This window comes from Megalobrama amblycephala, linkage group LG14 (assembly GCF_018812025.1).
Source record: "Megalobrama amblycephala isolate DHTTF-2021 linkage group LG14, ASM1881202v1, whole genome shotgun sequence".
In the NCBI taxonomy this organism is placed as follows: Eukaryota; Metazoa; Chordata; class Actinopteri; order Cypriniformes; family Xenocyprididae; genus Megalobrama; species Megalobrama amblycephala.
In genome coordinates, this window is record NC_063057.1 from 1,794,998 (window position 1) to 1,820,322 (window position 25,325).

General features: G+C 37.3%; 1 protein-coding gene and 2 long non-coding RNA genes across 4 annotated transcripts; 2 read left to right on the plus strand and 1 right to left on the minus strand.

Annotated features, from left to right (window-relative positions):
* The first annotated feature begins 1,650 nt into the window (after positions 1 to 1,650).
* LOC125244859 lies at positions 1,651 to 11,163 on the plus strand. Its single transcript, XR_007179396.1, has 3 exons — positions 1,651 to 1,802; positions 10,075 to 10,215; positions 10,883 to 11,163. It is a non-coding gene; the product is annotated as an uncharacterized LOC125244859 (long non-coding RNA).
* A 2,950-nt stretch (positions 11,164 to 14,113) lies between these two features.
* Positions 14,114 to 18,041, minus strand: LOC125246236. Of its 2 annotated transcripts, none has more exons than XR_007179797.1 (4): positions 17,906 to 18,041; positions 16,937 to 17,085; positions 16,236 to 16,266; positions 14,114 to 16,109 (listed from the first exon to the last, which is right to left on the minus strand). It is a non-coding gene; the product is annotated as an uncharacterized LOC125246236 (long non-coding RNA). The 2 variants fall into 2 exon arrangements; XR_007179796.1 differs by having other exon boundaries at positions 16,366 to 17,085.
* A 1,131-nt stretch (positions 18,042 to 19,172) lies between these two features.
* LOC125246235 (macrophage mannose receptor 1-like) lies at positions 19,173 to 25,325 on the plus strand. The gene is made up of 6 exons (XM_048157160.1): positions 19,173 to 19,301; positions 19,574 to 19,692; positions 19,986 to 20,339; positions 24,146 to 24,277; positions 24,382 to 24,699; positions 24,783 to 25,325. Exons 2-6 carry the CDS (start codon positions 19,653 to 19,655, stop codon positions 25,145 to 25,147), a joined length of 1,209 nt encoding a protein of 402 aa, XP_048013117.1. The 5' UTR covers positions 19,173 to 19,301; positions 19,574 to 19,652; the 3' UTR covers positions 25,148 to 25,325.

A 25,325-nucleotide genomic window follows, 5' to 3' on the forward strand; every position in this document is an offset into this window, starting at 1 on the left:
ACCTTGTTTGCTAAGATGTTCTGGTTACTGTTATGCACTTACTCACAAATCAGAAGAGCCCAACCGCAGGTTTCTATGATACTCACATGCCTAGATATGACTCAGGTCCCTCTTTGAATTAAAGTCTTCAGGATTTCACTGGTTTTATCACCCACCAGGTAAAAAAAAATGCAAGTCAGATCTCTTATTAGTACACCTAAGTACAGAAATGTAATACTTAATGCAATAAATAGCAGGGACGCTTTATTTAGCAAACATCACTAATGCACTTTATAGCAATAAAGTATCTATGGCACGGTCATCATTTTTACTTACTTTACTTTTCTGTGTTGCCGTTTTTCCCCACAGTCACTTGTCTGCGTTGTCTCTTCTCTTCTTCTCTTCTCTCTATTTGCTTTCTCAGTATCTCTTGATCATCATTAAACATTTTCCCCACTGAGACAGTGAATAAATACTGAAGGACTGAACACTTCAGAAGTAAGCGTGACCCTATTCCAGCAGAGACTTGATCAGGACAAACTCTTGCTTGTTCTTGACAGATTAACGGGTTAAGATCCTGCCAGAGATGGAGAGGAACAATTATGTGACTTCACTGCAAGATTAAAACTACTATAATATTCATCCTCATTCTTATTACTGTCATCGTTATAATAATCTTCATCGCCGTCCTGAATTGATTTCCTTCCTCAGGTTCCCTCTGCTCTATATTATTTCTTAGATGTTTTTAGTCAACACATTTTGGCAGGGGTATAATTCCTTAAATAAAAAATAAAAAAAACAATGTCAAGCTTTGTTACTCTTGAATAATTTAATCATTCTATTAATTTAAATGAAGCCAGAGATACATACCTGAACTGTTGCAGCAGAAAAAAGCAGAGTCCAAATACTTCTGAAGGCATCGTTGAACGCTTATTTCTGATGTGAAAAATCTGAACTAGGCAACTAAGCATACAGGTAGTATTTATTCCAGATAAATGTGGAATGGGACTGTTGACATTACCTCAGTGTAATAAATCAGATGATGTTAGAAGTCACAGTTGACATCACTTCTGTTTTATTTGTGGTGGCGACAAATGCTGGATGTATAGTGTGTTTCTGGCGGATTTAGTGATGACCCAATATTGTTACATATTACATTTAGATTCAAATGTTAAATAAAATAATAATAAAAAAGTTAATAAAAATGTATTAAAATAACAACGTAACCTACTTTGACATTTAAAAATAAACTTTGCATTCTATGTAATCGAATATATAGGGAATGATGATTTTATTGTCCAAGTAAAGGCAGTTATAAAGGCCTTCACACACTCGTACATTTTGCAGACACGCCCCCAAAGAGCTTTTTGATTGGGTTTCTTTCGCGCCTGTTGACACGTACAGTAATAGTCTACCATACTGCTAAATATATATGACAAGTGTACAAAATATATCAATATTACAAGTTAGATTGCTTAGAGCTTTGTCATGTTCAAGACTTGCCGTTTATAACACTGTGTGAACTTGACTATGATTTGCACTTGCCGATAAAACTCGTTAAATACTTCAACTTACCTTAAAAATGCGGTGTTATTGTCAAATATATAAGAATTGTGATGGACTTACTTTAATCAAATAGGTGCAGAACTTGTATTTCGAAGCTACAACGCCATATTCAACACATCTGTACTTCTCTTCAGCTGACTGAGGTGAATTCCTTCAAATCTCGCGCGTCTGTTGCCAGAGCGCGCACGTCGTCAGCGTCAGCGTCTTGCGACAACACGAGGCCTGCTGCATGAAGCCGTTTTCAGTTTGCTACTCAGGTAAATTGAGATTAGTTTACACAAACTCTGATTTTGGGGGGGCTCAAAAAGCGTGTTTTTCACGGTGTTCATCGCCATGGTAACTTAGACTACATGGTTAACGTCCTCTGCAGCAGTTTTTTTTCTGGGTTAGAGATAGTAAACCAAAACTGGACCAATCAACTGTTAGAGCAAAGTGACATATCTGATGCAATAAAGTCACTCCCCCTGCATCTCTTGCTCCAAATTGAAGCAGTTTATAGTGAAAAGAAAAACTAAATTATCTGCCTTTTGCTGATAGTTATTTAGCTATTTATAATATTTATTGTAATTATGTATAATTCAATTAATATATTCATATTACATTAATTAGCCATTAATATTAAAGTTTGTGTATATATATATATATATATATATATATATATATATATATATATATATATATATATATACACCAGTCAAAAGTTTGGAAACATTACTATTTTTTATGTTTTTGAACGAAGTCTCTGCATTTATTTTTATAATAAATACAGAAAAAAAACAATAATATTGTGAAATATTATTACAATTTAAAATTATAGTTTTCTATTTTAATAAACTTTAAAATATAATTTATTTCTGTGATGCAAAGCTGAATTGTCAGCATCATTACTCCAGTCTTCAGTGTCACATGATCCTTCAGAAATCATTGTAATATGCCAATTTATTATCAATGTTGGAAACAGTTGTGATGCTTAATATTATTTTATAACCTGTGATACTTTTTCAGGATTCTTTGATAAATAAAAAGTTAAAAAATGTCAGCATTTATTTAAAGTAGAAATCTTTTGTAACAATATACACTACCGTTCAAATGTTTTGAGTCAGTAATTTTTTTTCTTTCTTTTTTTTTTTTAAATAAATTAATACTTTTATTCAGCACAGATGTGTTAAATTGATAAAAAGTGATAGCAAAGATTTATATTGTTAGAAAAGATTTATATTTTGAATAAATGCTGTTCTTTTTAACCTTTTATTCATCAATGAATCCTGAAAAAAGTATCACAGGTTCCAAAAAATTATTAAGCAACACAACTGTTTTCAACATTGATAATAACAAATCAAAGTATCAAATCAGCATATTAGAATGATTTCTGACGGATCATGTGACACTGAAGACTGGAGTAATGATGCTGAAAATTCAGCTTTGCATCACAGAAATAAATTATATTTTAAAGTATATTAAAATAGAAAACAATTTTATAATTTAACATAATTTTAAATTGTAAATAATATTTCACAATATTACATTTTTTTCTGTATTTATTACATTGAAATAAATGCAGCCTTAATGAGCATAAGAGACTTCATTCAAAAACATTAAAAACAGTAATGTTTCCAAACTTTTGACTGGTAGTTTGTGTGTGTGTATATATGCTGCCTTCATATATATAATATGATTTTATATATATATATATATATATATATATATATATATATATGCATGAATTCAAGTTTTAATATTTTAAACTGATTAAGCTTGTGTGTGATCTTTTGAGCTCTTTGTGAACCTATATAAATTATTTAAATTCAGTTGATTCACATGCATTGATAGTCACATATTTTCTTTCAGCTGCCTTTCCAAACTTGCTTCAGCAGCAGTGTTCATTCCTGCCTTGTAAATGCATTTATGCTGCCTTCATGTGTTATCAGAATGATCATAAATATCATAAATATGAGTTTCTTAGGTAAAAATTGGACATGGGCAGGTTACAAACTTTTAACATGGCGGAGGGGAGAACAATTGCTGCTGTGACTGGTATTCTTTATTAGTTTTTCTTCCACATCCGCTACATCACCTTGTCTTGTCGTTAAAGTAGTGCATATTTACATATATGAATAATAATTTAAAGTGTATTGTATGTATTATACACAGCGAAAATAGCCTGTATTTGACCGAAATTCCAGATTCGGAATGAATCTGACTATAGATAGCGTGGTGAATGTTTATATGGTTGTCAATTAATGGGATTTGTATGGTTTTGTCAACTCTAAACTTACTCTGAAACTAGTTTGTTCAAAACTTGTTTTTAGTAGACAAAAAACAGTATGGTGCATCTCAATCAGCTCCCTATTTCAGTAGTCATGGGACTGATCAGGGACTTGGTCATTTTAAGGGTTGTCTCAATCGCAACATCCTACCAGTGCACTGAAACGTTTGCTCACTAAAAAGTCCCACAATGCACTGTGAAAACAAAGGAGCATCGATGCTCACTGGGTGCTTCTCACTACTCAAATTGATTCTTCCTCATTTCCTCACTCCTTTGTCCTCCAGCCCATGACCCAGATATTGATCAAAGTTAGCCATCTTGAAGGACATCTCAATTTTCTAATTGCATCGTGAGGAGGCAAGGAACGAGGAGGAGTGAGGAAGGTATAAATTCTCCTCCCCCTTCGCATTTTTCACATTCATTTTAATTTATAATTTCACCTTTGCAGTTAAAATAAACCATATATTTAACATATTTCAACAACATAAGAGCAGATTCCTTGAGTGCAGCTGATGATGTTTTGAATGACCAAGAATATTCCAATATACAAATAGGTTTTCCTTTGATTCCTCCGTCCTCATTTTGTCCACCTATAACTATAGTTTTCACTGACTTCTAAGTTCGTCCTTTTTAACCAGGGACATCTAGCTGGTCTTGGTATTGTTTTAGACAATGGTAACTTTGTTTGCTTCTGTTGTGTATTTAGGCTTGCTCTAGTCTTGCATCATTTTCTATACCAGAGCAAACTATTTTCTTTCAGTTTTACAGTATATGTCTGCAAATTACAGGCAGATCCACAGCTGTATATGGGGCAATTGTTCACAAGGTACATGCAACGAAAATAGTAGTGAAAGAGCGTAGTGTGGAAGCTTAACTGATGCAACATCAGTTACACTTTTATTTCCTAAGTTGAATACGTAAGCGTCATACTCGTTGGTCCATCCACTGCCATTATAAAGCTTAGATGCATCAGGATATTTATTAAAGGTTTGGTTCACTTTCAAATGAAAATTAGCCCAAGCTTTACTCAAGCCATCCCAGGTGCATATGACTTTCTTATTTCTGATGAACATAATCAGAGAATTATTAATAAATATCCTGACGCATACAAGCTTTATAATAGCAGTGAACGGGACCAATGAGTATGAGCTGAAGAAAGTGCTTTCTTCCACATCCATCCATCATAAATGTGCACTCCACACGGCTCCGGGGGGTTAATAAAGGCCCTCTGAAGCAAAGCGATGCATTTGTGTAAAAAATTATCCATATGTAAACAAGTTATGAAGTAAAATATCTAGCTTCCGCCAGACCGCCTTCCATATTCAACGTACAAAGAAAGTGTAAGGGGGCTTTCACACTGGCCTCGTTTGCCACGGTCCGAGCACGGGCACTATTGTTCCCGGTACCCCCCGCAGCATTGGTCTGGTTTCACACTTAAATTGATTCTATCGAACCCTGGTGCGTTTGCGTTAATGTTTCGTCATCACTGACGTGCACGGCGCATGATAGTAAACAGAACGCGGGTCAATACATTGTGTTTTTATTAATTTGGTGCTATTATGTGCAGCAGAGTAAACAACACTTGTGTTTACTGTATGTGTGCCGCTGCTTGCAAACAGACTGTTTTGAGGAGACAGCTGATTACCATTCATTTGCGAATACACTGCAGGCTCACTCCTGCTCGAATCCAAGATAAATTATCAACCAGAGGTGTAAAGTATTTGAGTAAATGTAATTAGTTACTGTACTTAAGTATCTTTTTGGCTACTTTGTAGTTGTACTGAGTATCAAAGATATTGGCAACTCTACTTGACTACATTTTTGAGCAGGTAAATGTACTTTTTACTCAAATACATTTGTGATTAATAATGCAATTACAAATTACATTTTTCATGGCAGATAACTTTTTCTGCAGCAGTTTGTTTCTGATATAAAGAAGCGATGTCGCCATCTAAGTGCACTGAAGGTATGCATTTTGCCTTTACTCCCCCAAAACTTGTCAGCAAGGATAATTTACGTGAATGTGAGTGCATTAGCAGGTAGTTTCTGATCGCAGGTGTTTGATTTATTAGATGAGGAAATGACTGCAGCTGGTGATGAGGCCCAAACCAGCACATACAGTAGACTTTGACTATTTAATTTTACTTAACATTATTTTATTTATCCCCAATATTGACAAGACCTTTTTGATGGATATTGGTTTACTTATGGCCTTTCTGTGCACTTGAGAGTTTGTAGACGTTTAAAAGGTTGTTGTGTTGACCTTGATTTATTGCAATATGTTCAGGTGTTCAGTTTTATTTTGATTTTCTCATCTTACAAATCAGTCAAAAATTTCTTATTTTCACTGGCATGTCTCTCAGGACTAGTGCATCTCTGAGCCTACATTCAGTTAAAATCAGATACTTTAAGACTTTTACTCAAGCGAATAGGAATTGGTTACTTGTAACTTGTAGTGGAGTGGATTTTCGATGTAAGGTATGTGTACTTTTACTCAAGTATGGTTTTCAGGTACACTTTACACCTCTGTCATCAACACTATCATCTCTTACATGTGTTTTATTGAAGTATATCGGCGAAAATGCATGCACAGGTTACTTTACTTCCTGAACAAGTGCGCACCCGAGTCCGTGTTGCTTTCATATTCACATGAACCGCGGCACAGGTCGAGTGCAACCGAGCTCAGACCACCTCCTTCAGGTAGTCTCGGGTTCGGTACCCCTGACAGCTTTCACATTAGCGATTTTTCATGCGAACCGTGCCCCGTTTTGAACTAAACTGCCAGTGTAAAAGCCCCCTAAAACTCTTGCAGTTCACAAAGCTTATGCTACGTCCTACTAGCCTGACTTTGTCATACTCATATTCTAGGCAGAATGTGAGTCTGATACTGCTCCATTGCACTTGAATTATGGGGCGTGTCTTAACCGAACCAGTAAAAAAAAAAAACTCTGCACTCAATTGGATAGACCTACAACCAATCAGAGCAACGCAGTAAGTGACGTATGTTGAACTTGTACTTAAACTTTTGCCGAATCCCGTTGGAAGGACGGCAAACATATCTTTCCCATCGACAAATGCCTTGATTGCGGTTCTTTGTTCGTCTTTTAAAATTAATGCGCTGTCGATTTCTTTTATTACAGACGTGATAGCGGAATCTAAACATCTTACTTCTCCAGCTGCAGTCATCGTTGGTGAAAACCAATTCAACCCAAGCGCTCTTTGATGACGTGGGTGGTTACGTAACCGCAGATAGCCTGTCCATCATCGATTAAAGCCCGCCCTAGCAATTTGATTGGCTCGGCCTTCTGGGAGCCGAGCATAATTACTCCACAATGGATCGAGTCCAGACCGAACTTCCCGTCCAAAAAATGTTGCTTTTACACAAACGCATCGCTTCGCTTCAGAAGGCCTTCATTAACCCCCCGGAGCTGTGTGGAGTAGGTTTATGATGAATGGATTTGGATGGATGCTTTTTCTTCAGCTCATACTCCTTGGTCCCTACGCTGCCATTTATAAAGCTTGGATGCATCAGGATATTTATTAAAGGTGCCCAAGAATGCTTTTTCACAAGATGTAATATAAGTCTAAGGTGTCCCCTGAATGTGTCTGTGAAGTTTCAGCTCAAAATACCCCATAGATTTTTTTAAATTAATTTTTTTAACTGCCTATTTTTGGGCAACAATAACTATGCACTGATTTTTTTCAGCGCGCCGCCCCTTTAATTCGCGTGCTCCCTGCCACACGAGCTCTCGATTATATTACAGCACATTTACAAAGTTCACACAGCTAATATAACCCTCAAATGGATCTTTACAAGATGTTCGTCATGCATGCTGTATGCATGCTTCGAATTATGTGAGTAAGGTATTTATTTTGATGTTTATATTTGATTCTCTATGAGTTTGAGGCTGTGCTCCGTGGCTAACGGCTAATGCTACACTGTTGGAGAGATTTATAAAGAATGAAGTTGTGTTTATGAATTATACAGACTGCAAGTGTTTAAAAATGAAAATAGCGACGGCTCTTGTCTCCGTGAATTCAGTAAGAAACGATTGTAACTTTAACCTCATTTAACAGTACATTAGCAACATGCTAACGAAACATTTAGATAGACCATTTACAAATATCACTAAAAATATCATGCTATCATGGATCATGTCAGTTATTATTGCTCCATCTGCCATTTTCGCTGTTGTTTTTGCTTACCTAGTCTGATGATTCAGCTGTGCAGACGTTACTGGCTGCCCCTTGTCTAATGCCTTTCATAATGTTGGGAACATAAAGTCGGTGTTATGTTGAGATCCACGTGTTTTCCGGAAGTCTTTTAAACAAATGAGATTTACATAAGAAAGAGAAAGCAATGGAGTTTGAAACTCAATGCATGTCTTTTCCATGTACTGAACTCTTGTTATTCAACTATGCCAAGGTAAATTCAAATTTTGAATCTAGGGCACCTTTAATAATTCTCCGATTATGTTCATCAGAAAGAAGAAAGTCATATACACCTAGGATGGCTTGAGGGTGAGTAAAGCTTGGGGTAATTTTTATTTTAAAGTGAACTAATCCTTTAAGGCCTGTTTTACACATTGTGTTGTTGTGACTCGTAAGTTGCACATACTAACTTTGGTGCTCATATTAATACAATACAGTATTCGCACTGCCCACATGAGCAGCAACAATTTTTCCACGCGTCACACACTGAACTCAGCAGAAATTATGTTGAACATGCACTTTATTAACATAATCTTTTTTTGCAATGAATGTTATGAACCAACCCGTTTTGTTCCATGTAGATTACTACAACATTTGAAGTGGGTCAAAAACTTTCATCAAAGTTGTCCTAAAACTTTCTTCTTAGAACAACTTTGATGTTAGACTTAGAACGACTTTTTTGATCCACTTCAAATGTTGACTACTATATTTGGAAGTAAATTAGATTTCATCAAAAATCAAGTCTGTAATAATTCTCTGCTGCTTCCCAGTTACCATTTTATAATTTATGGCAGTTAATGGAAAAGCTCAATAAAATGTGTTTTCACAATGTGAACTATGTGGTCTTGCATTGATGACATGGACGATGTAAGTATTGTGTATATAAACTGGGAAAGAAAGCAGCATCAGAGAGAACATCTTGCCCCAGTTTGAAATGTTTGATACAGTACCTGAGTATTTTTTGTGCTGTTCTCTGTTCAAGGTAACCCATCAGAGTGAACCCATCAAGCCTGCTAAGATGACTTTATTTTTTTCAGCGTTCCGGTCAAGGATCCCTGAGCCCAATCGTACAGCCTCTTTTTTTTAATAAATATCTTTTATATGTCAGTGGTGGATGACTAACTAAAAGTTACATATTAACTAAAAGGTTAACTACTACTAATCTAGCTATTGGCTAGCCATTTTTTGTTGCATTAGTTCAGCTTTTCCATTAACAATCAAATTTTTCCCAAGAAGCAGCGGTGTAGTGTGATGAAGCACTGCATCACTATAAATTTGTAATATTGTATTGCATATGCAAGATGTTGACTGATACATCCTGGAATGAACAACGTTTTATAACCATAATTTGAATTTAATTATAATTTATTCTGTTTATTGAAAAAAAGCATATTCTAGATAAGATAAATGTTGTGGTGTGCAGCACTGCAGCCTTACAGAGGACAAATCTGCAGTGGTATTTAGCATGAAAAGTTGCATTTAATAAACACTGTTTATTATTATTATTAAAGAAGCATACACAGGAGTTTGTTCTGGAAAAGTTCAACAGTCAAAAAAGATTAAACAAGCTTTATTTGGAAACAAGAAAATAACCAGCCAGCATTATGCGTCACAAACTCTGACTCGTGTAAATATCCACTTTAAATACAATCACATGATCATTTTTTTGGGAAATTGGAATCAGATTGTGATAAATTGAACTTGTTAGTTTAAGCTCTAGCATATGTGCATTTGGTTTTTCTGTGGTGTTTTTGCTGTCTGCAAGCATCTTTATTTATATCCTTTAAACTCTGTCATCTGAAGGTAACATTACTCCCGTTTGTCACAGAAACATTTTGTTGGATGAGTTTAGTTGACTTGATTAACCTCACCTGGTCATACAGATCTGATGTAATTTGAAATGGATATCATTAAACTGCTAGTTTTATCCACAAAGTTGCTCATTTAATTTATTTTTTATTTCAACAGCATATTATATATTGTTGTTTGTGCTCTGTGAATAGATTCATGACTGATTATGATTTTAAGAAGTTCATTTTGCTTAATCCCAGATTGTTCTGTCAGCAGTGGGCGGGACTTACAAGCAGTAATCCAATTGGCTGAAAATGTGATTAATATCTGACAGCCTGTAGCCAATTTGCAATCCATCTGAGAACCAGCGTGAGGACAAGGAGAAGTCTTCTTTGAATTTTGTAAGTTAATATTTTTTAAAAACATTTAAGTAACCTTTTAGATGCTCTTACACTTGGATGCTTTTTTTAAGTCTGTTTTCCCATAAACACTGAATTGCACATTCTGTGTAATAACATTAAAACGCAGTTTTGTACAAACAAAACATATTATGTGTGGTTGCAACAGTGTTATTTTATAAAAAAAAAAAATAAAAAAAAACTTGCCTTATGTTTCTTAAACAATCAGTTGTTATGCTTTTGAATTGAATCCCATTTTAAAGTATATCCATTTGATATTAATTCTACCTTACAGCTCCCTGTCATCTGAAATGTATAAATTGCAGCAGTGTCCTCATGACTGATCATTTAATATCACCTGATATTAATTAACTTGAAAAGGAGGGTGTCTAGATCATAGATGTGTACATGCAATAACTTGCCCCATAGGCATCCATTGAAATGCATATGTTAACTTATTATTTTGAATTTTTCATGTAAAGGTTAACCTGGAATATTCAATTAGTTTGATTGCTCGAATTAGGAAAGCATGAATTTGTTTTCTATCAAACAGTATAAAATGATTCTATTAACATTTAATCATGCATGCTCATTTCTGTCTGAGACTTCCTATAGGAAGGAGTTATTAGTGAAATGAAGTGTTTCTGATTGTCTGTCTCTCTGTTTGTAGAGGATCTCTGGGTCAGAACTGCTGGAGGTCATGAGGAGGTGACAGGAGAAGCAGCTACAGCAGTCTCTTGAACTACTGAACCCTTATTCCACTGACCTTTTTTCTGGAGTCAGTGGAGCATACTCCATTCGCTGCCATAATGTTCCTTTGACGAGCTCTTGGACGTGTCTGATAACGGTACCAGCTCATGACGGGCCATTTCTTTTTGAATGTATGTTTGAAAATGAAGTGACTTACAAACTGGAGTGATCAGTTTGTGCACAATAAAAGGCTAAATGTGACATTTGTGTGCTGTTCATGATTTCAAGACATCAATACATGCTTTTACATACAATCAGTAGTTCAAATGAGGTGTGGGCTCATCTGTCATTCACTGGCCCACAACTTTAGTAGTTTGTTTTTTGTTTTTTTGGGGGGGAGGGAGGGGGGCAAGCTGACTAAATTGTTAGTGCATGATTGCCAAGCTAAAATCAATTAAGCATTAGAAATCCATCTTATTAGCGGATGTTCATGTATGCCTGTAATGTGAAGCAGCTGTAGTCTGGATTTTTCAGCATGGATCATCTCAAGGGAAACACCCCTTCAAATGCTGGTTTGAGGGTGTTTCCCCCAGAGGAAGGAAGGCTGCATCTGAGATTTCCATTGGATGATATGAGGGGAGGAGCTGGACTGAATCCTGCTGTTTCTCTGGTCAAGAGTTAAGGGGAGTGGCCAAAAGCCACACCCAAACTATCGACTTAGCCTCTGTCTGGAAATTTTTATAAGTATAAAACGAAAAATTGAACTTGTGCTCCATAACCGCTGCTGGATATTGTCTGAGAAGCCCCAGGGGGAGCGGTCTGGATCTTAACTCCCCCCTTCATGTCTAGCCTTCTCTCGTCCTTCCGGTCATGATCTGATCCGCTCTGATCAGCTTGTCACAGCTCACGACCGGGCGACCGTCACGCAACCATGCTTCAGTGACCAGCTTGGGGATCGAACCCAGGTCTTTCCGTTCAGGAAGGACATGCTCAGACCGCTGAGCTACTGGCACTTTCACACTGACCACTCTTTTTTTTGGATTCTTGTCTTTTTTTTTCATTGAAAAACCAGTGAAACTAACCAATTTTCCCACTTCAGGAGAGGGATTCGAACCAGGACTTCCCACGTCAAAGGCTGATGTTCAGACCGCTGCACCACTGGTCCATTTCCCCTTGTTACTTTTTTGGGGGGATTTTTGTCCAGTTTTCCATTGAAAAACCAGTGAAAGTAAACAATTTTTCCATTTCAGGAGAAGGATTCGAACCAGGATTTCCTACGTCAAAGGCTGATATTCAGACCGCTGCACCACTGGTCCATTTCCCCTTGTTACTTTTTTGGGGGGATTTTTGTCCAGTTTTCCATTGAAAAACCAGTGAAACTAAACAATTTTTCCATTTCAGGAGAAGGATTCGAACCAGGATTTCCTACGTCAAAGGCTGATGTTCAGACCGCTGCACCACTGGTCCATTTCCCCTTGTTACTTTTTTGGGGGGATTTTTGTCCAGTTTTCCATTGAAAAACCAGTGAAACTAAACAATTTTTCCACTTTAGGAGAGGGATTCGAACCAGGATTTCCTACGTCAAAGGCTGATGTTCAGACCGCTGCACTACTGGTCCATTTCCCCTTGTTACTTTTTTGGGGGGATTTTTGTCCAGTTTTCCATTGAAAAACCAGTGAAAGTAAACAATTTTTCCATTTCAGGAGAAGGATTCGAACCAGGATTTCCTACGTCAAAGGCTGATGTTCAGACCGCTGCACCACTGGTCCATTTCCCCTTGTTCCTTTTTTTGGGGGGGGATTTTTGTCCAGTTTTCCATTGAAAAACCAGTGAAACTAAACAATTTTTCCACTTCAGGAGAGGGATTCGAACCAGGATTTCCTACGTCAAAGGCTGATGTTCAGACCGCTGCACCACTGGTCCATTTCCCCTTGTTACTTTTTTGGGGGGATTTTTGTCCAGTTTTCCATTGAAAAACCAGTGAAACTAAACAATTTTTCCATTTCAGGAGAATGATTCGAACCAGGATTTCCTACGTCAAAGGCTGATGTTCAGACCACTGCACTACTGGTCCATTTCCCCTTGTTCCTTTTTTGGGGGGATTTTTGTCCAGTTTTCCATTGAAAAACCAGTGAAACTAAACAATTTTTTCATTTCAGGAGAGGGATTCGAACCAGGACTTCCCACATCAAGGGCTGATGTTCAGACCGCTGCACCACTGGTCCATTTCCCCTTGTTGCTTTTTTGGGGGGATTTTTGTCCAGTTTTCCATTGAAAAACCAGTGAAACTAAACAATTTTTCCACTTTAGGAGAGGGATTCGAACCAGGACTTCCCACTTCAAAGGCTGATGTTCAGACCGCTGCACCACTGGTCCATTTCCCCCTGTTACTTTTTTGGGGGGGGATTTTTTTCCAGTTTTCCATTGAAAAACCAGTGAAACTAAACAATTTTTCCACTTCAGGAGAGGGATTCGAACCAGGACTTCCTACGTCAAAGGCTGATGTTCAGACCACTGCGCCACTGGTCCATTTCCCCTTGTTACTTTTTTGGGGGGGGATTTTTTTCCAGTTTTCCATTGAAAAACCAGTGAAACTAAACAATTTTTCCACTTCAGGAGAGGGATTCGAACCAGGACTTCCCACGTCAGGGGCTGATGTTCAGACCGCTGCACCACTGGTCCATTTCCCCTTGTTACTTTTTTTGGGGGGGATTTTTGTCCATTTTTCCATTGAAAAACCGTGAAACTAGTGAAAAACAGTGAAACTAAACAATTTTCCCACTTCAGGAGAGGGATTCGAACCAGGACTTTCTACGCAAAGGCTGATGTTCAGACCACTGCACCACTGGTCCATTTCCACTTTTTGCTTTTTTTGGGGGGGATTTTTGTCCATTTTTCCATTGAAAAACCAGTGAAACTAAACAATTTTTTCATTTCAGGAGAGGGATTCGAACCAGGACTTCCCACGTCAAAGGCTGATGTTCAGACCGCTGCACCACTGGTCCATTTCCCCTTGTTACTTTTTTGGGGGGATTTTTGTCCAGTTTTCCATTGAAAAACCAGTGAAACTAAACAATTTTTCCACTTTAGGAGAGGGATTCAAACCAGGACTTCCCACTTCAAAGGCTGATGTTTAGACCGCTGCACCACTGGTCCATTTCCCCCTGTTACTTTTTTTGGGGGGGATTTTTTTCCAGTTTTCCATTGAAAAACCAGTGAAACTAAACAATTTTTCCACTTCAGGAGAGGGATTCGAACCAGGACTTCCCACGTCAAAGGCTGATGTTCAGACCGCTGCACCACTGGTCCATTTCCCCTTGTTACTTTTTTGGGGGGGATTTTTGTCCATTTTTCCATTGAAAAACCGTGAAACTAGTGAAAAACAGTGAAACTAAACAATTTTCCCACTTCAGGAGAGGGATTCGAACCAGGACTTTCTACGCAAAGGCTGATGTTCAGACCACTGCACCACTGGTCCATTTCCACTTTTTGCTTTTTTTGGGGGGGATTTTTGTCCATTTTTCCATTGAAAAACCAGTGAAACTAAACAATTTTCCCACTTCAGGAGAAGGATTCGAATCAGGACTTCCTACGTCAAAGGCTGATGTTCAGGCCGCCGCACCACTGGTGCTTTCACACTTCCTGTTCCTTTTTTTTTAAGAGTTTTGTCTTTTCTATTCATTCAAAAACCAGTGAAACAAATCTAATTTTCCTCATCAAGAGAGAGATTAGAATCAGGATCGCCCACGTCAAGGTCTGAGATTTAGACCGCTGTGCCCCTGGCACTTATGCACTTCTCATTGTTTTGAGTTTTGTCTGATTTATTCAGTCAAAAACAAAGTAAAAATGTTTAAGAATGAGATTCAAACCAGGAGTCTTCGCATGAAGGACTGACACTCAGACCACTGGTCTTTCTTTTATCATGGGTGTTTTTTGTAGACAAAACCTTGCAAACACAGAAAACAACCACGGGTGACTAGAAGCATCATGTGATCTTGTTCAGTCAACTAGTTAGTCTATGTAACAACCAAACATCCTCAAAGTCTTGTGAACTCCTGACTGAAGTTCTTCTCATCTGCTCTGAAACTCATGAAGTTTGATGAGTCTTAAAGCTTGTTTATTTCTGTCCCGTGTCAAAGTCGTCAGTTTTGTTGGTGTTTGCTGCTGTAGATCTTACAGCTCATTTCTCATCAAGTAAGTCTCATTTGAGCTGATTTATTAATTTAAGAATCACTCAAAAGAAACACACCAAAAGATCCCATGAGCTCAGAGAGACTTTATTCATAAGATGATATATTTGAGTTCCACATCTTTAACAGTAACATGCAAGATCTTATGGATATGAAAACAGCAAATAAATGGTCATTTCTTTCTGACACCATTTATGATCATGTCATCTTTATTGAGATTCCTTCACTAAGTTTGGGACTTAGTGACATTTATCAATTCTCAATTCTGTTTAATTGTATAACGTGGGACATATAAAGTATATTTCAAACTGCATTTGACAAATATTCATCTGGTATAATTTAGTGTGCTATCTGTCAGTATAACGTGACTTATTTCTGAATGAAACAAACAATTTATTGAGGGAAAAAAAGGATTTTATTTTTGCACTCAAAATAAATCCTATTATGATTTCATGTTGACTTTAATACTGCAATGTTTAGAAAAACAGGAGCAGATTCTGACAGACTAATTTATAACCATCCAATCACACAGAAGAACCAGCGTCACCTGATGGTCTTTTACACTGTGCTACATGAACTAAATATAAACATTTAATGTGGAAATAATCATAATAATTCTGTCAAGAGGCACTGATGACACATTCCAAACACCCAGCTTACATTATTTAAAAGCACCAAACATACATTTTAACATACATAATGACCATCTTATGCAGTCACACTGAAACAGAAAAGTGAAATATCACAGATGTTGTGGTTCTGGTGTGAAGTTTAACCAGATATTGACAAGTGACATCCAGTTAGACTCCAGAACTCCAGGCTTTTCAGTCTGTGACAGAGTTTGATTTTAAGAACTCAAATGCTGTAAATCTAAACAGGAGATGTTCCTCAAGCTCTACTGAGCATCCAAACATCATACTCCCTGTCCTCCTTTGAGCAGAGGTCAGAAAAGCCGTTTAGCAAATGTTGAACAGAATGTTCTCCGAGGATAGGGCAGTGAATCCAGTCAAACGACTCCTGTTACAATGAAAGAAAGAGATCTGAGTATTCACAGGCCACTATGGATATTAAATCAGAGGTGGAGTTTGTAATTTTCTTCTCAGTAGACAACATGAGCACCATGTCAAAGCTCCTCACACTCACCAGGCTCCATCAGAGAGATGTATCTTCACGTCTGAAATGAGACAAAGAAGAGGTTTGTTCAAGTCAATTGTCTATTTACTGCATTTTTAATGTACAGTTGAATAAACAAATATATATGAACGAAACTGACCCTTAGGTTCATGTTGAACTCTGTCTCTAGACATGCTATTATCATCATCTGCCAGGTTTCATCATATTTGTCTAACACAGTGATGATACACAGGGCAGATTGGGCACTTTCCCACTGAGAACGGGCAACAAATTTTGATCTAAAGTATCCAGCATTGCCCATTCTCAAAGGGAAAGCGTCCAAGCAACATCGCTCGGCAAAATTGCTCAAAAAGTTGCCCTATGTATCATAACCTATACTCATGCTTTGAAACATCTTGTGTAATATCTGACTCCAGAGCATCCCGGAAGATCTTTGGGAAGCATTTGGGCTGATTTGCTGAAATGTTGAAGAAAATGTTTCCATTAAATGAGAAAAACAGATAAAGGACATAGGGAGAAAATGGTTTTGTGGGTCTGGTCTTCTTGAGATTGGCCTTCGGTTGGAAACTGATGCACATTTTTTTCTGAAAATCCTCCAGAAAACTCCTTGAAACACAAAGTCTGACACAAACTCACATTAGTGCCTGATTCTCAGAATGAGGAGAACATTGATGATTTGTTCAGAAGAGAACAGCGAAGAACATTCACACCTGGACAGAGGAAGACAGGCAGCATCTGAGACTTCCTTTTGTGATGATTTTCTTGAGGATCTTAGGATGGGGCGAGGAGAGGACACACGGACCAGATCCATAGGATTCACTTACAATTCTTCATCTACCTCTTGACTGTCCTTGAGTTTCTGTGACAACACACGAAACAACACATCTGCAACTATTTTCTGAAGAACATTTAATGCTGCTGCATGCATTTTATCATCCACCAGGTAAAAATAAGTCTTATCATCAAATCTCCTCAACTTGACGGTCCCTGCATATCCCAACTTCCAAAACTTCAGAACTTAAAAACACAAGAAGTGCTCTTTTTTCACATCACTGATTTCCTTATTATCTGATTCAAAGATTAATGACTTTGGTTGGGTTCCATAAAAACTGAAAGTGGGTTTGGGACTTATTCTTCAGGGAGCCTAACCTTGGACTGGCCAATTTGAGCATATTCCAAACCTTGATGAATTTCAAAAGAAAATAATATGGCAGAGACAAAAAAGCGAGCTGAGAAAGTTCAGAAACAGACAGACCCCAACCCATTAAAAGAAAACCAATAGCGTAAGCAACATAATAGTGTGCCAAAAGATCCATAATTCCTTATTTTGAACATTATAGGGTTTCATTAGAGATTTTATGGAGAAAAATTCCTTTAATTCCATATGCAACTTTATATCTTCATTACACAGAATTGCAGCAAACAGAGATGTTTGACAGATGAACATTCACTAAATAAGATTCACTGGTACGCAACCCATTAATATTAACCTGCTTGATATCACTCTTAACACAGCTGTTTTGATAAATCATTAAACAATATTAAAGACTTTGCAAAATTTTAACTCTACAACCATGATTCTCCTTACGAAGATGCCAGGTATATATCAAATTTCACACTTGTGTTGCACAAATTAATATTTTTGGCTATGCTGTTTTAGGAAAATAACTTGATCTTACCTTGGACTGTTGGAGATACAACAAACATTTTACTTGTTGTAGTGCATTTCCATAGTTGATTTCTTTATTTTGCATTTATATTTTTTTCCAAAAATAATCTAAATCTAAAACCTGATCTCGCACTGTTTAACACTGTCCAGTGCGGTTTAACTCAATTTCTAAATGCGGGTTTGAGTCCTGAAAACTTAAAGACTGAATTAAAGTGTTTTACTAGCTTTACTGTCATCCATGTTATTCTAAACGTTCACAAAATTTGTTTTCAAAACATATGAATTTAAAAACGACAGTCTCTCACTTCCGGCTAAATAGAAGAGGCAAAATCATAAAGTGACGACCAATCAAATGCTTTCTGGAACGCCACCTAAATCGCCCACTTGTTTGCTATTCCTACATAACGAGTAAGTGTGCACTATATAGGGAATACGGAGCGATTTCAGTCTCGGTTTATGCTAATTATGCTTTCCATCGTGACAAAAATAACGCGAACCTCCGTGACGCATGCAGCTTCTCTCAATAACGCGGGATAAACCATAACGCGTATCCGTCCGATTTGTTTATAATCAAACTGTGCGAACGTAAATGCATTAATAACCAATAGCGTATTCTGTATAAATTATGATAGGTTACATCTTTTTTTTTCTTCAACATTTACATTAATAAGCACCAAAAACATGACAATTTTTCACAAACCAGGGTGCCATTTCCTATTTGTGTTTTAAATGTTCAAAATGTGTAAAATAGTGCTTCAGTGTAGAATGTCACGCATCAGAATGGAATATTGCAGTGCTAGATGTTTGAATAAGGACTCATTGAGGATGTTATTAATATTTGACTAGGGCAGCATGTTTATGCAAATATTTCGAAAAGAGAATGAAAGCAGGCTCTGAGCTATAAAGTATCAGGAGAGTTATTACTAACACATGCAGGACTTCACATTCTGCAAATGAAAACTGTAGTTTCTTTTCAAAAGCACTTAAAAGTCAAAAGCTGCATATTTTCTCTCTGCCTTTTTTCCTTCAACATCTGTGAACTCGTAAAAAGTCGTGTTTGCAGTGCATTTTGCTTTATGTATCTTTATATAACATTACATTTTCAGATAAATGTTTTTTAACACATTTTAAAAAATGCATAGGTCTGCTTTAGGTGTAACAGAGAAATATGAGCTACAGTAAGAACAGTCCTTTTGAGAATTGATACATAAACGTGAGAAAACTTTAATTGTTTATTTGTGTTACGCCTGGTATAAATTTTATGCAATGATTCAGCATATCATCAATAGCCCATGTGTTATCAGACTCAATTTGCCTGTCTGTCCCTTGGCGTCCTAAAATTATGACATGATTTGAATAAGTCTGCCATTTCCTTCAGCACAGCATACAAACAACCTGCTCAACAGGTAAGAACGATATTTTCTTTCTCTGTTTTATGACCAAATTTTATTACTTTCCAAGTAAATTTTACCAACATATTGTTTTGTATAAGCAAAGTATCTGATAGCATTGTTTGTTTGAATTTATTGTACTGTTTGTGTGTCATACAAGACGTCTTAAGCCTTAGTATTAATAACAGAGGATCATAATATTGAGCCAATTTTGATTTCTTGCATTGTTTTATATTTTTCTGTTTTCTATTTCCTTGAATCACTCCAACTCCTCATTGAATCTACAGACCAAACGACAAGCATTTTTCATCACACCGCATGAATGAGATTGAGACCATTCGATAAAATATAGGATTCTGGTTTATAATGACCATGATATTTCTATCTCTCCTGCTTCTTCTCTGGGGTGAGTATTTAATCTGGTCTATACCATATTTTGAGCAGCTTTGAAAAAGAGAGAAAAATATTTGTTCCTCTCACACCACATGTTTATGCATGTTAAAAATGCAGTATATTAAGTACTTTTCCTTATTTTATTAAGACTTCATTTACAAATCAAAATGAGACGAGCACTAGTCTATAGTGTGTATATAATTTTTCAAGTCAAAGTGGCACGTGAATGTTTTTGAATGATATTAATGCTGTAAATGGTGTAGATGTAAATGGTATTTCACTAAAAAACTGAACATCTCTTCTCAGGTGTTCCCCTTTCAAATGCTTCAGGCCGACTAAGAAGTTTCCATTTGATCAATGAGCAACAAATGAGTATAAATGAAGCACGAAAAACTTGCAAAAGTAACTACACTGACCTTGTCACAATCTACAATGATGAAGAAAATTCGGAGTTAGTTAATTTTCTCAAGAAGAGTAGTTTGAGTACTGGTTGGATTGGTGCCAGCAGCTGTAAATGGTCAAATCATAATCTGGTCACATTCACCAACATCAGCAGCAATTTTACTGAAGAAAACTGCTGTGGTGCCATAAACACTGATGGAGAATGGGAGTGTTTCAATTGTAGTTCAACAAAAATCTACTTCATGTGTTATGATCAAGGTAATTGTCATGATCCCAGCCTGTGGGGAAGGCATGTCTTGCGTTGACTTTTATGTTATTTCCTGATCTGTGCCATGTTTTGTAGTCCTTTGTAGTTTTTCTTGTTGATTAGTTCCTGGTTGTTTCCAGGTGTGTCTTGTTTGCCAATCACCCCTTAGGGCAGGGGTCTCCAAACTCGGTCCTGGAGGGTCACTGTCCTGCAGAGTTTAGTTCCAACCCCAATTAAACACACCTGAACCAGCTAATCAAGGTCTAATTAGGCATACTAGAAACTCCCAGGCAGGTGTGTTGAGGCAAATTGGAGCTAAAGGCTGAATGCCAAATGGCACCCTAAACCTTCACAGTCTTTCTCTGAGTCCGCATATTCCTGATGTCATTTAGTCATTTAGCAGACGCTTTTCTCCAAAGCGACTTACAAATGAGAATAGTAGAAGCAATGAAATCAACACGAGTACAACAGTATGTAAGTGCTATGTCAAGTCACAGTTTAATCAGTAAAGTGCTCGTAGCAAGGAATATTTAATTTTTTTTTAAATACACAAATGGATGGAAAAAGAGTAGAAATCAAAGAAAAGAAAGATAAATAAAAAGTAAGTGCTATCATTACTGGGTCAAGTGTTGATGAAAAAGATATGTCTTTAGCAGTTTTTTGAAAATGGCTGCTCAGATAGAGTGTGGCAGGTCATTCCACCAGCCAGGAACAGATCCGGAGAAGTAATGCTGCTTTGACTGCCGGGTAAAGTCCTCTGCGTATCTCGCAAACTTGTGGGCTCAGCTGAAGTGTGCATCGAGGGTGGCCGCAAAGGGGACCCTTCTGAAACCTAAAATGATGAATGGGACACCCTACGGTCTTGTGGACTTAATGGACAATCGGCAGCCATTGTAAGTCCACAAGATTGAAAGTGCATAGAAGTGTGCCATTTGGGATTCAGCCAAACTCTGCAGGACATTGGCTCTCCAGGACCAAGTTTGGAGCCCCCGGCTTAGAGCTTTTCACACTGCGCTTAACCCGCGGTTATCATCATTTTAAACACTGCTTTTAACCCTAGGTAAAGTAATTTAGAAGCAGAGATAACACTGCTTTTTACCATGGGTTATGAAACCCTGCTCCGGAGCCAGTGTAAAACAATGCTGTGTTAGAATGTTACAGCTAGACGCTTGGCAACAGACAGCCAATCGTGTACTCATATATGCCTGCTTTGGACAATCATGGAAATACTTCGCATTGTATATAAACTGTATATTCGGCATTTGAGAGGAAAAATGTCAAGTGCTAACAGAAAACATGACAATTTGAATTAAGAAGAGACTGTTTCATTCTTACCTTTATAGTCCGAGATGTCCATTTAGTATAAACTCGATAGTGCAGTCTGCAATTTGAGGATGCGTAATGCTAGAGCTATGTAAACGGCTCACGTGCTGCATTTATCCAATCAATGACACTGACACTGCAAATATGCAATAAGAACACTAACCCAGGGTTTAGGAATGTACAGTGTGAAACGTCAGCTTATGAATAATGAGGATTAATTGTTTAAAGGTGCCGTAGAACGTCTTTTTAAAAGATGTAATATAAGTCTAAGGTGTCCCCTGAATGTGTTTGTGAAGTTTCAGCTCAAAATACCCCATAGATTTTTTTTTTTTTATTCATTTTTTTTAACTGCCTATTTTGGGGCATCATTAAATATGCGCCGATTCAGGCTACGGCCCCTTTAAATTCTTGTGTTTATGCTTTATACAGACTTTATACAGTGTTTAAAAAATGAAAATAACAACAGTCTTGTCTCCGTGAATACAGTAAGAAACGATGGTAACTTTAACCACATTTAACAGTACATTAGCAACATGCTAACGAAACATTTAGAAAGACAATTTACAAATATCACTAAAAATATCATGATATCATGGATTGTGTCAGTTATTATTACTCCATCTGCCATTTTTCGCTATTGTTCTTGCTTGCTTACCTAGTCTGATGATTCAGCTGTGCACAGATCCAGACGTTAATACTGGCTGCCCTTAACACATGGGCTGACATATGCAAATATTGGGGTCATACATATTAATGATCCCGACTGTTACGTAACAGTCGGTGTTATGTTGAGATTCGCCTGTTCTTCGGAGGTCTTTTACACAAATGAGATTTACATAAGAAGGAGGAAACAATGGAGTTTGAAACTCAATGTATGTCATTTCCATGTACTGAACTCTTGTTATTCAACTATGCCAAGGTAAATTCAATTTTTAATTCTAGGGTACCTTTAAATGGTTAGTTCACCACAAAAATTTATTTCTCACCCTTATGTCATTCCAAACCCGTAAGACCTTTGGTCATTTTCGGAACACAAATTAAGATATTTTTGATGAAATCCAAGAGGTTTTTTTTTTTTATCCCCCATAGAAAGCAATGTAATTCCCATCATTCAAGGTCCACAAAGGTAGTAAAGACATCATTAAAATAGTCCATGTTACTAAAGTGGTTCAATCTTAATGTTATGAAGTGACGAGAATACTTTTTGTGCACAAAATCAAAATAAAAATGACTTTATTCAACAATTTCGTCTCTCCCCTGTCAGTCTTCTACGCAGTTAGGAGCTTCCGGGTTCTACGTCTGAACGCCGACTTATTATTTCCCGGCTCCTGCAGCATCACATGCATGTTCAGATGTAAACACGGAAGCGCTGATCTGCGTCAACTGCGTAGAAGACTGACAGGGGAGAGAAGAAATTGTTGCATAAAGTCATTTTTATTTCGTTTTTGCACACAATTCTCATCACTTCATAAAATTAAGGTTGAACCACTGTAGTCACGTTGAATATTTTACCAATGTCTTTTTTTGGACCTTTTTTTTTTGGACAACCTTTGGGACATACTATCACGTCATACAAATGCGTCTTTTCTCTCTGTTGCATCCTGTCACCGTAAACTGGCCTGTCAATCATCTTACATCCTCCACATTTCATTTAGTTAATTTCCTACCGTATCGGAGAGAAATGCAGCACATTGATCTGCAGTCGCGGGTCTTTCATGTGGAGAACTCTCCTCATATTAATGCATAATGATGCATTTAAAAGTTAATGGCCAATCGGGTCTTTATAAAAGTCCACATTGGTATTTGCAGATGAAAAATAACACAGATAACATTAAATATATTTTCTATCAGGTTGAACTGATTATTAGTCACTCAAACCTCTGAGCGTCGATCGTGAATATCCACCATGTTCTGTAGTTTTTTAACACTTTTTACTCGTGTTTGTAGTTCTGAACTGAATCCTCGTCCAACGCGCAATGGGTTGTGGGCAGTATTAGCCTTTATAGTGTGCACGGATCCACACTTCGAAAATCTACCGGAAATAGTAGACCATCCGGGGACTTTTGGCATACTCTTTTCAACATACTATACTTTGGGACACACTTATTTTAATCTCAAATACTATTTAGGATGGATAGTATGGACATTGGGACACAGGGTGAGTAATTAATGACAGAAATTTCATTTTTTGGGCGAACTAACCCTTTAACCCCGGGTAAATTATGAGCAGTGTGAAACGTGAAGCAAGATAACCCGGGATTCCATTTACCCGGGGTTTAGAATGACCCAGGGTTAACTAATTCAAGTGTGAAAAGCCCTATTCTCTATAAATACCCCAGTGTTTCTCATGTTCTTGGTGTGTGCTTGTTGTCTGTTTTGTTTGCCTTCCTTGCCCATGTCTGGATTTATAAGTTTTGCCTGGATTTACTTTTATCATGTTTGTTTGTTTTGTTTGAATGAATGTTTGCTGCATCTGGATCTGGATCTGTTACAGAACACCAGACCACTAATGGATCCTGCAGTAACAGATCCTGCATTAATGGATCCAACAATAACAAATCCTTCAGTAATGAATCCTGCATTAATGGTTCCAGCATCAATGAGTCCTTCAGTAATGGATCCCTCAGTAAGTATAACGCGTCTCTGTTACAGTAATGATCCCCGAGCTATTTATATTATATAAATATCTAAGTATAATGAGTTAAATGATCTACTCTTGTATTCTCACAGATTACAGGCAGCAATCCTACAACTACAGTTTAATCCGTGAAAACAAAACCTGGTTTGAGGCTCAGCTGTACTGCAGAAAGAATCACACTGATTTAGTCACTATCAGAAATTATGAGGAAAATGAACGAGTGAAGGAAGCAAGAAATGGGAGTAACTCTTTCTGGATCGGCCTCCAATATAATACCAATGTTGATTGGCTTGATGGTGGACATTCTAATCACACACAGAATACTAAATCTAAAGGGTGTTTTACATTTCTCTCAATGCATGGATTTTGGGTGAAAAGTAACAGGAATGGCTGTTCTGCTCTTTGCTACAGTAAGTTGAGAAAATATTCTATGCTGTTTACCATATGCTTCAATGAATCAAAATATTTTTATTATTATAATTATTTTCTTCAGAAAGCCTCATTTATGTGAGTCCTGTTAAAAAGTCCTGGGAGGATGCTCTGATTTACTGCCACAGACACTATTCTGGACTCCTGCGCATCGAGTCTGAGAGTGATCAGAAAGAAATACAGCGAGAGCTAAGAAGAAAGGATATCTCCGGGCCGGTGTGGGTGGGGCTTAGGCAGAGTCGACTTTTCGGATTCTGGATGTGGTCCGATGGGCTTCATGTGGGACACTGGACCAATTGGAAAGTAGGAAGTCAAACCGAACATCTGATTTCCCAACACTGCGGTGCCACAGAAGAGGTGGACGGTGAATACAAATGGTCTGATAAAGACTGTAGATCAGAATTTACTTTCTTATGTGAGGTGAAGTAATATATGCCACAGTAAACTGCTGTATCTTCATGTCTTGTATAATAAAGCTCTCAGTTAGTATCTACTTGGTAATGCAATCCTTAGTGTACCTGTTGCCTTTTTGATTTTTATGTGCATCATTTTGTAAACCTTTATGTCTCATACTAAAAATGAATATTAAAAGTCGTTCATGAATGCA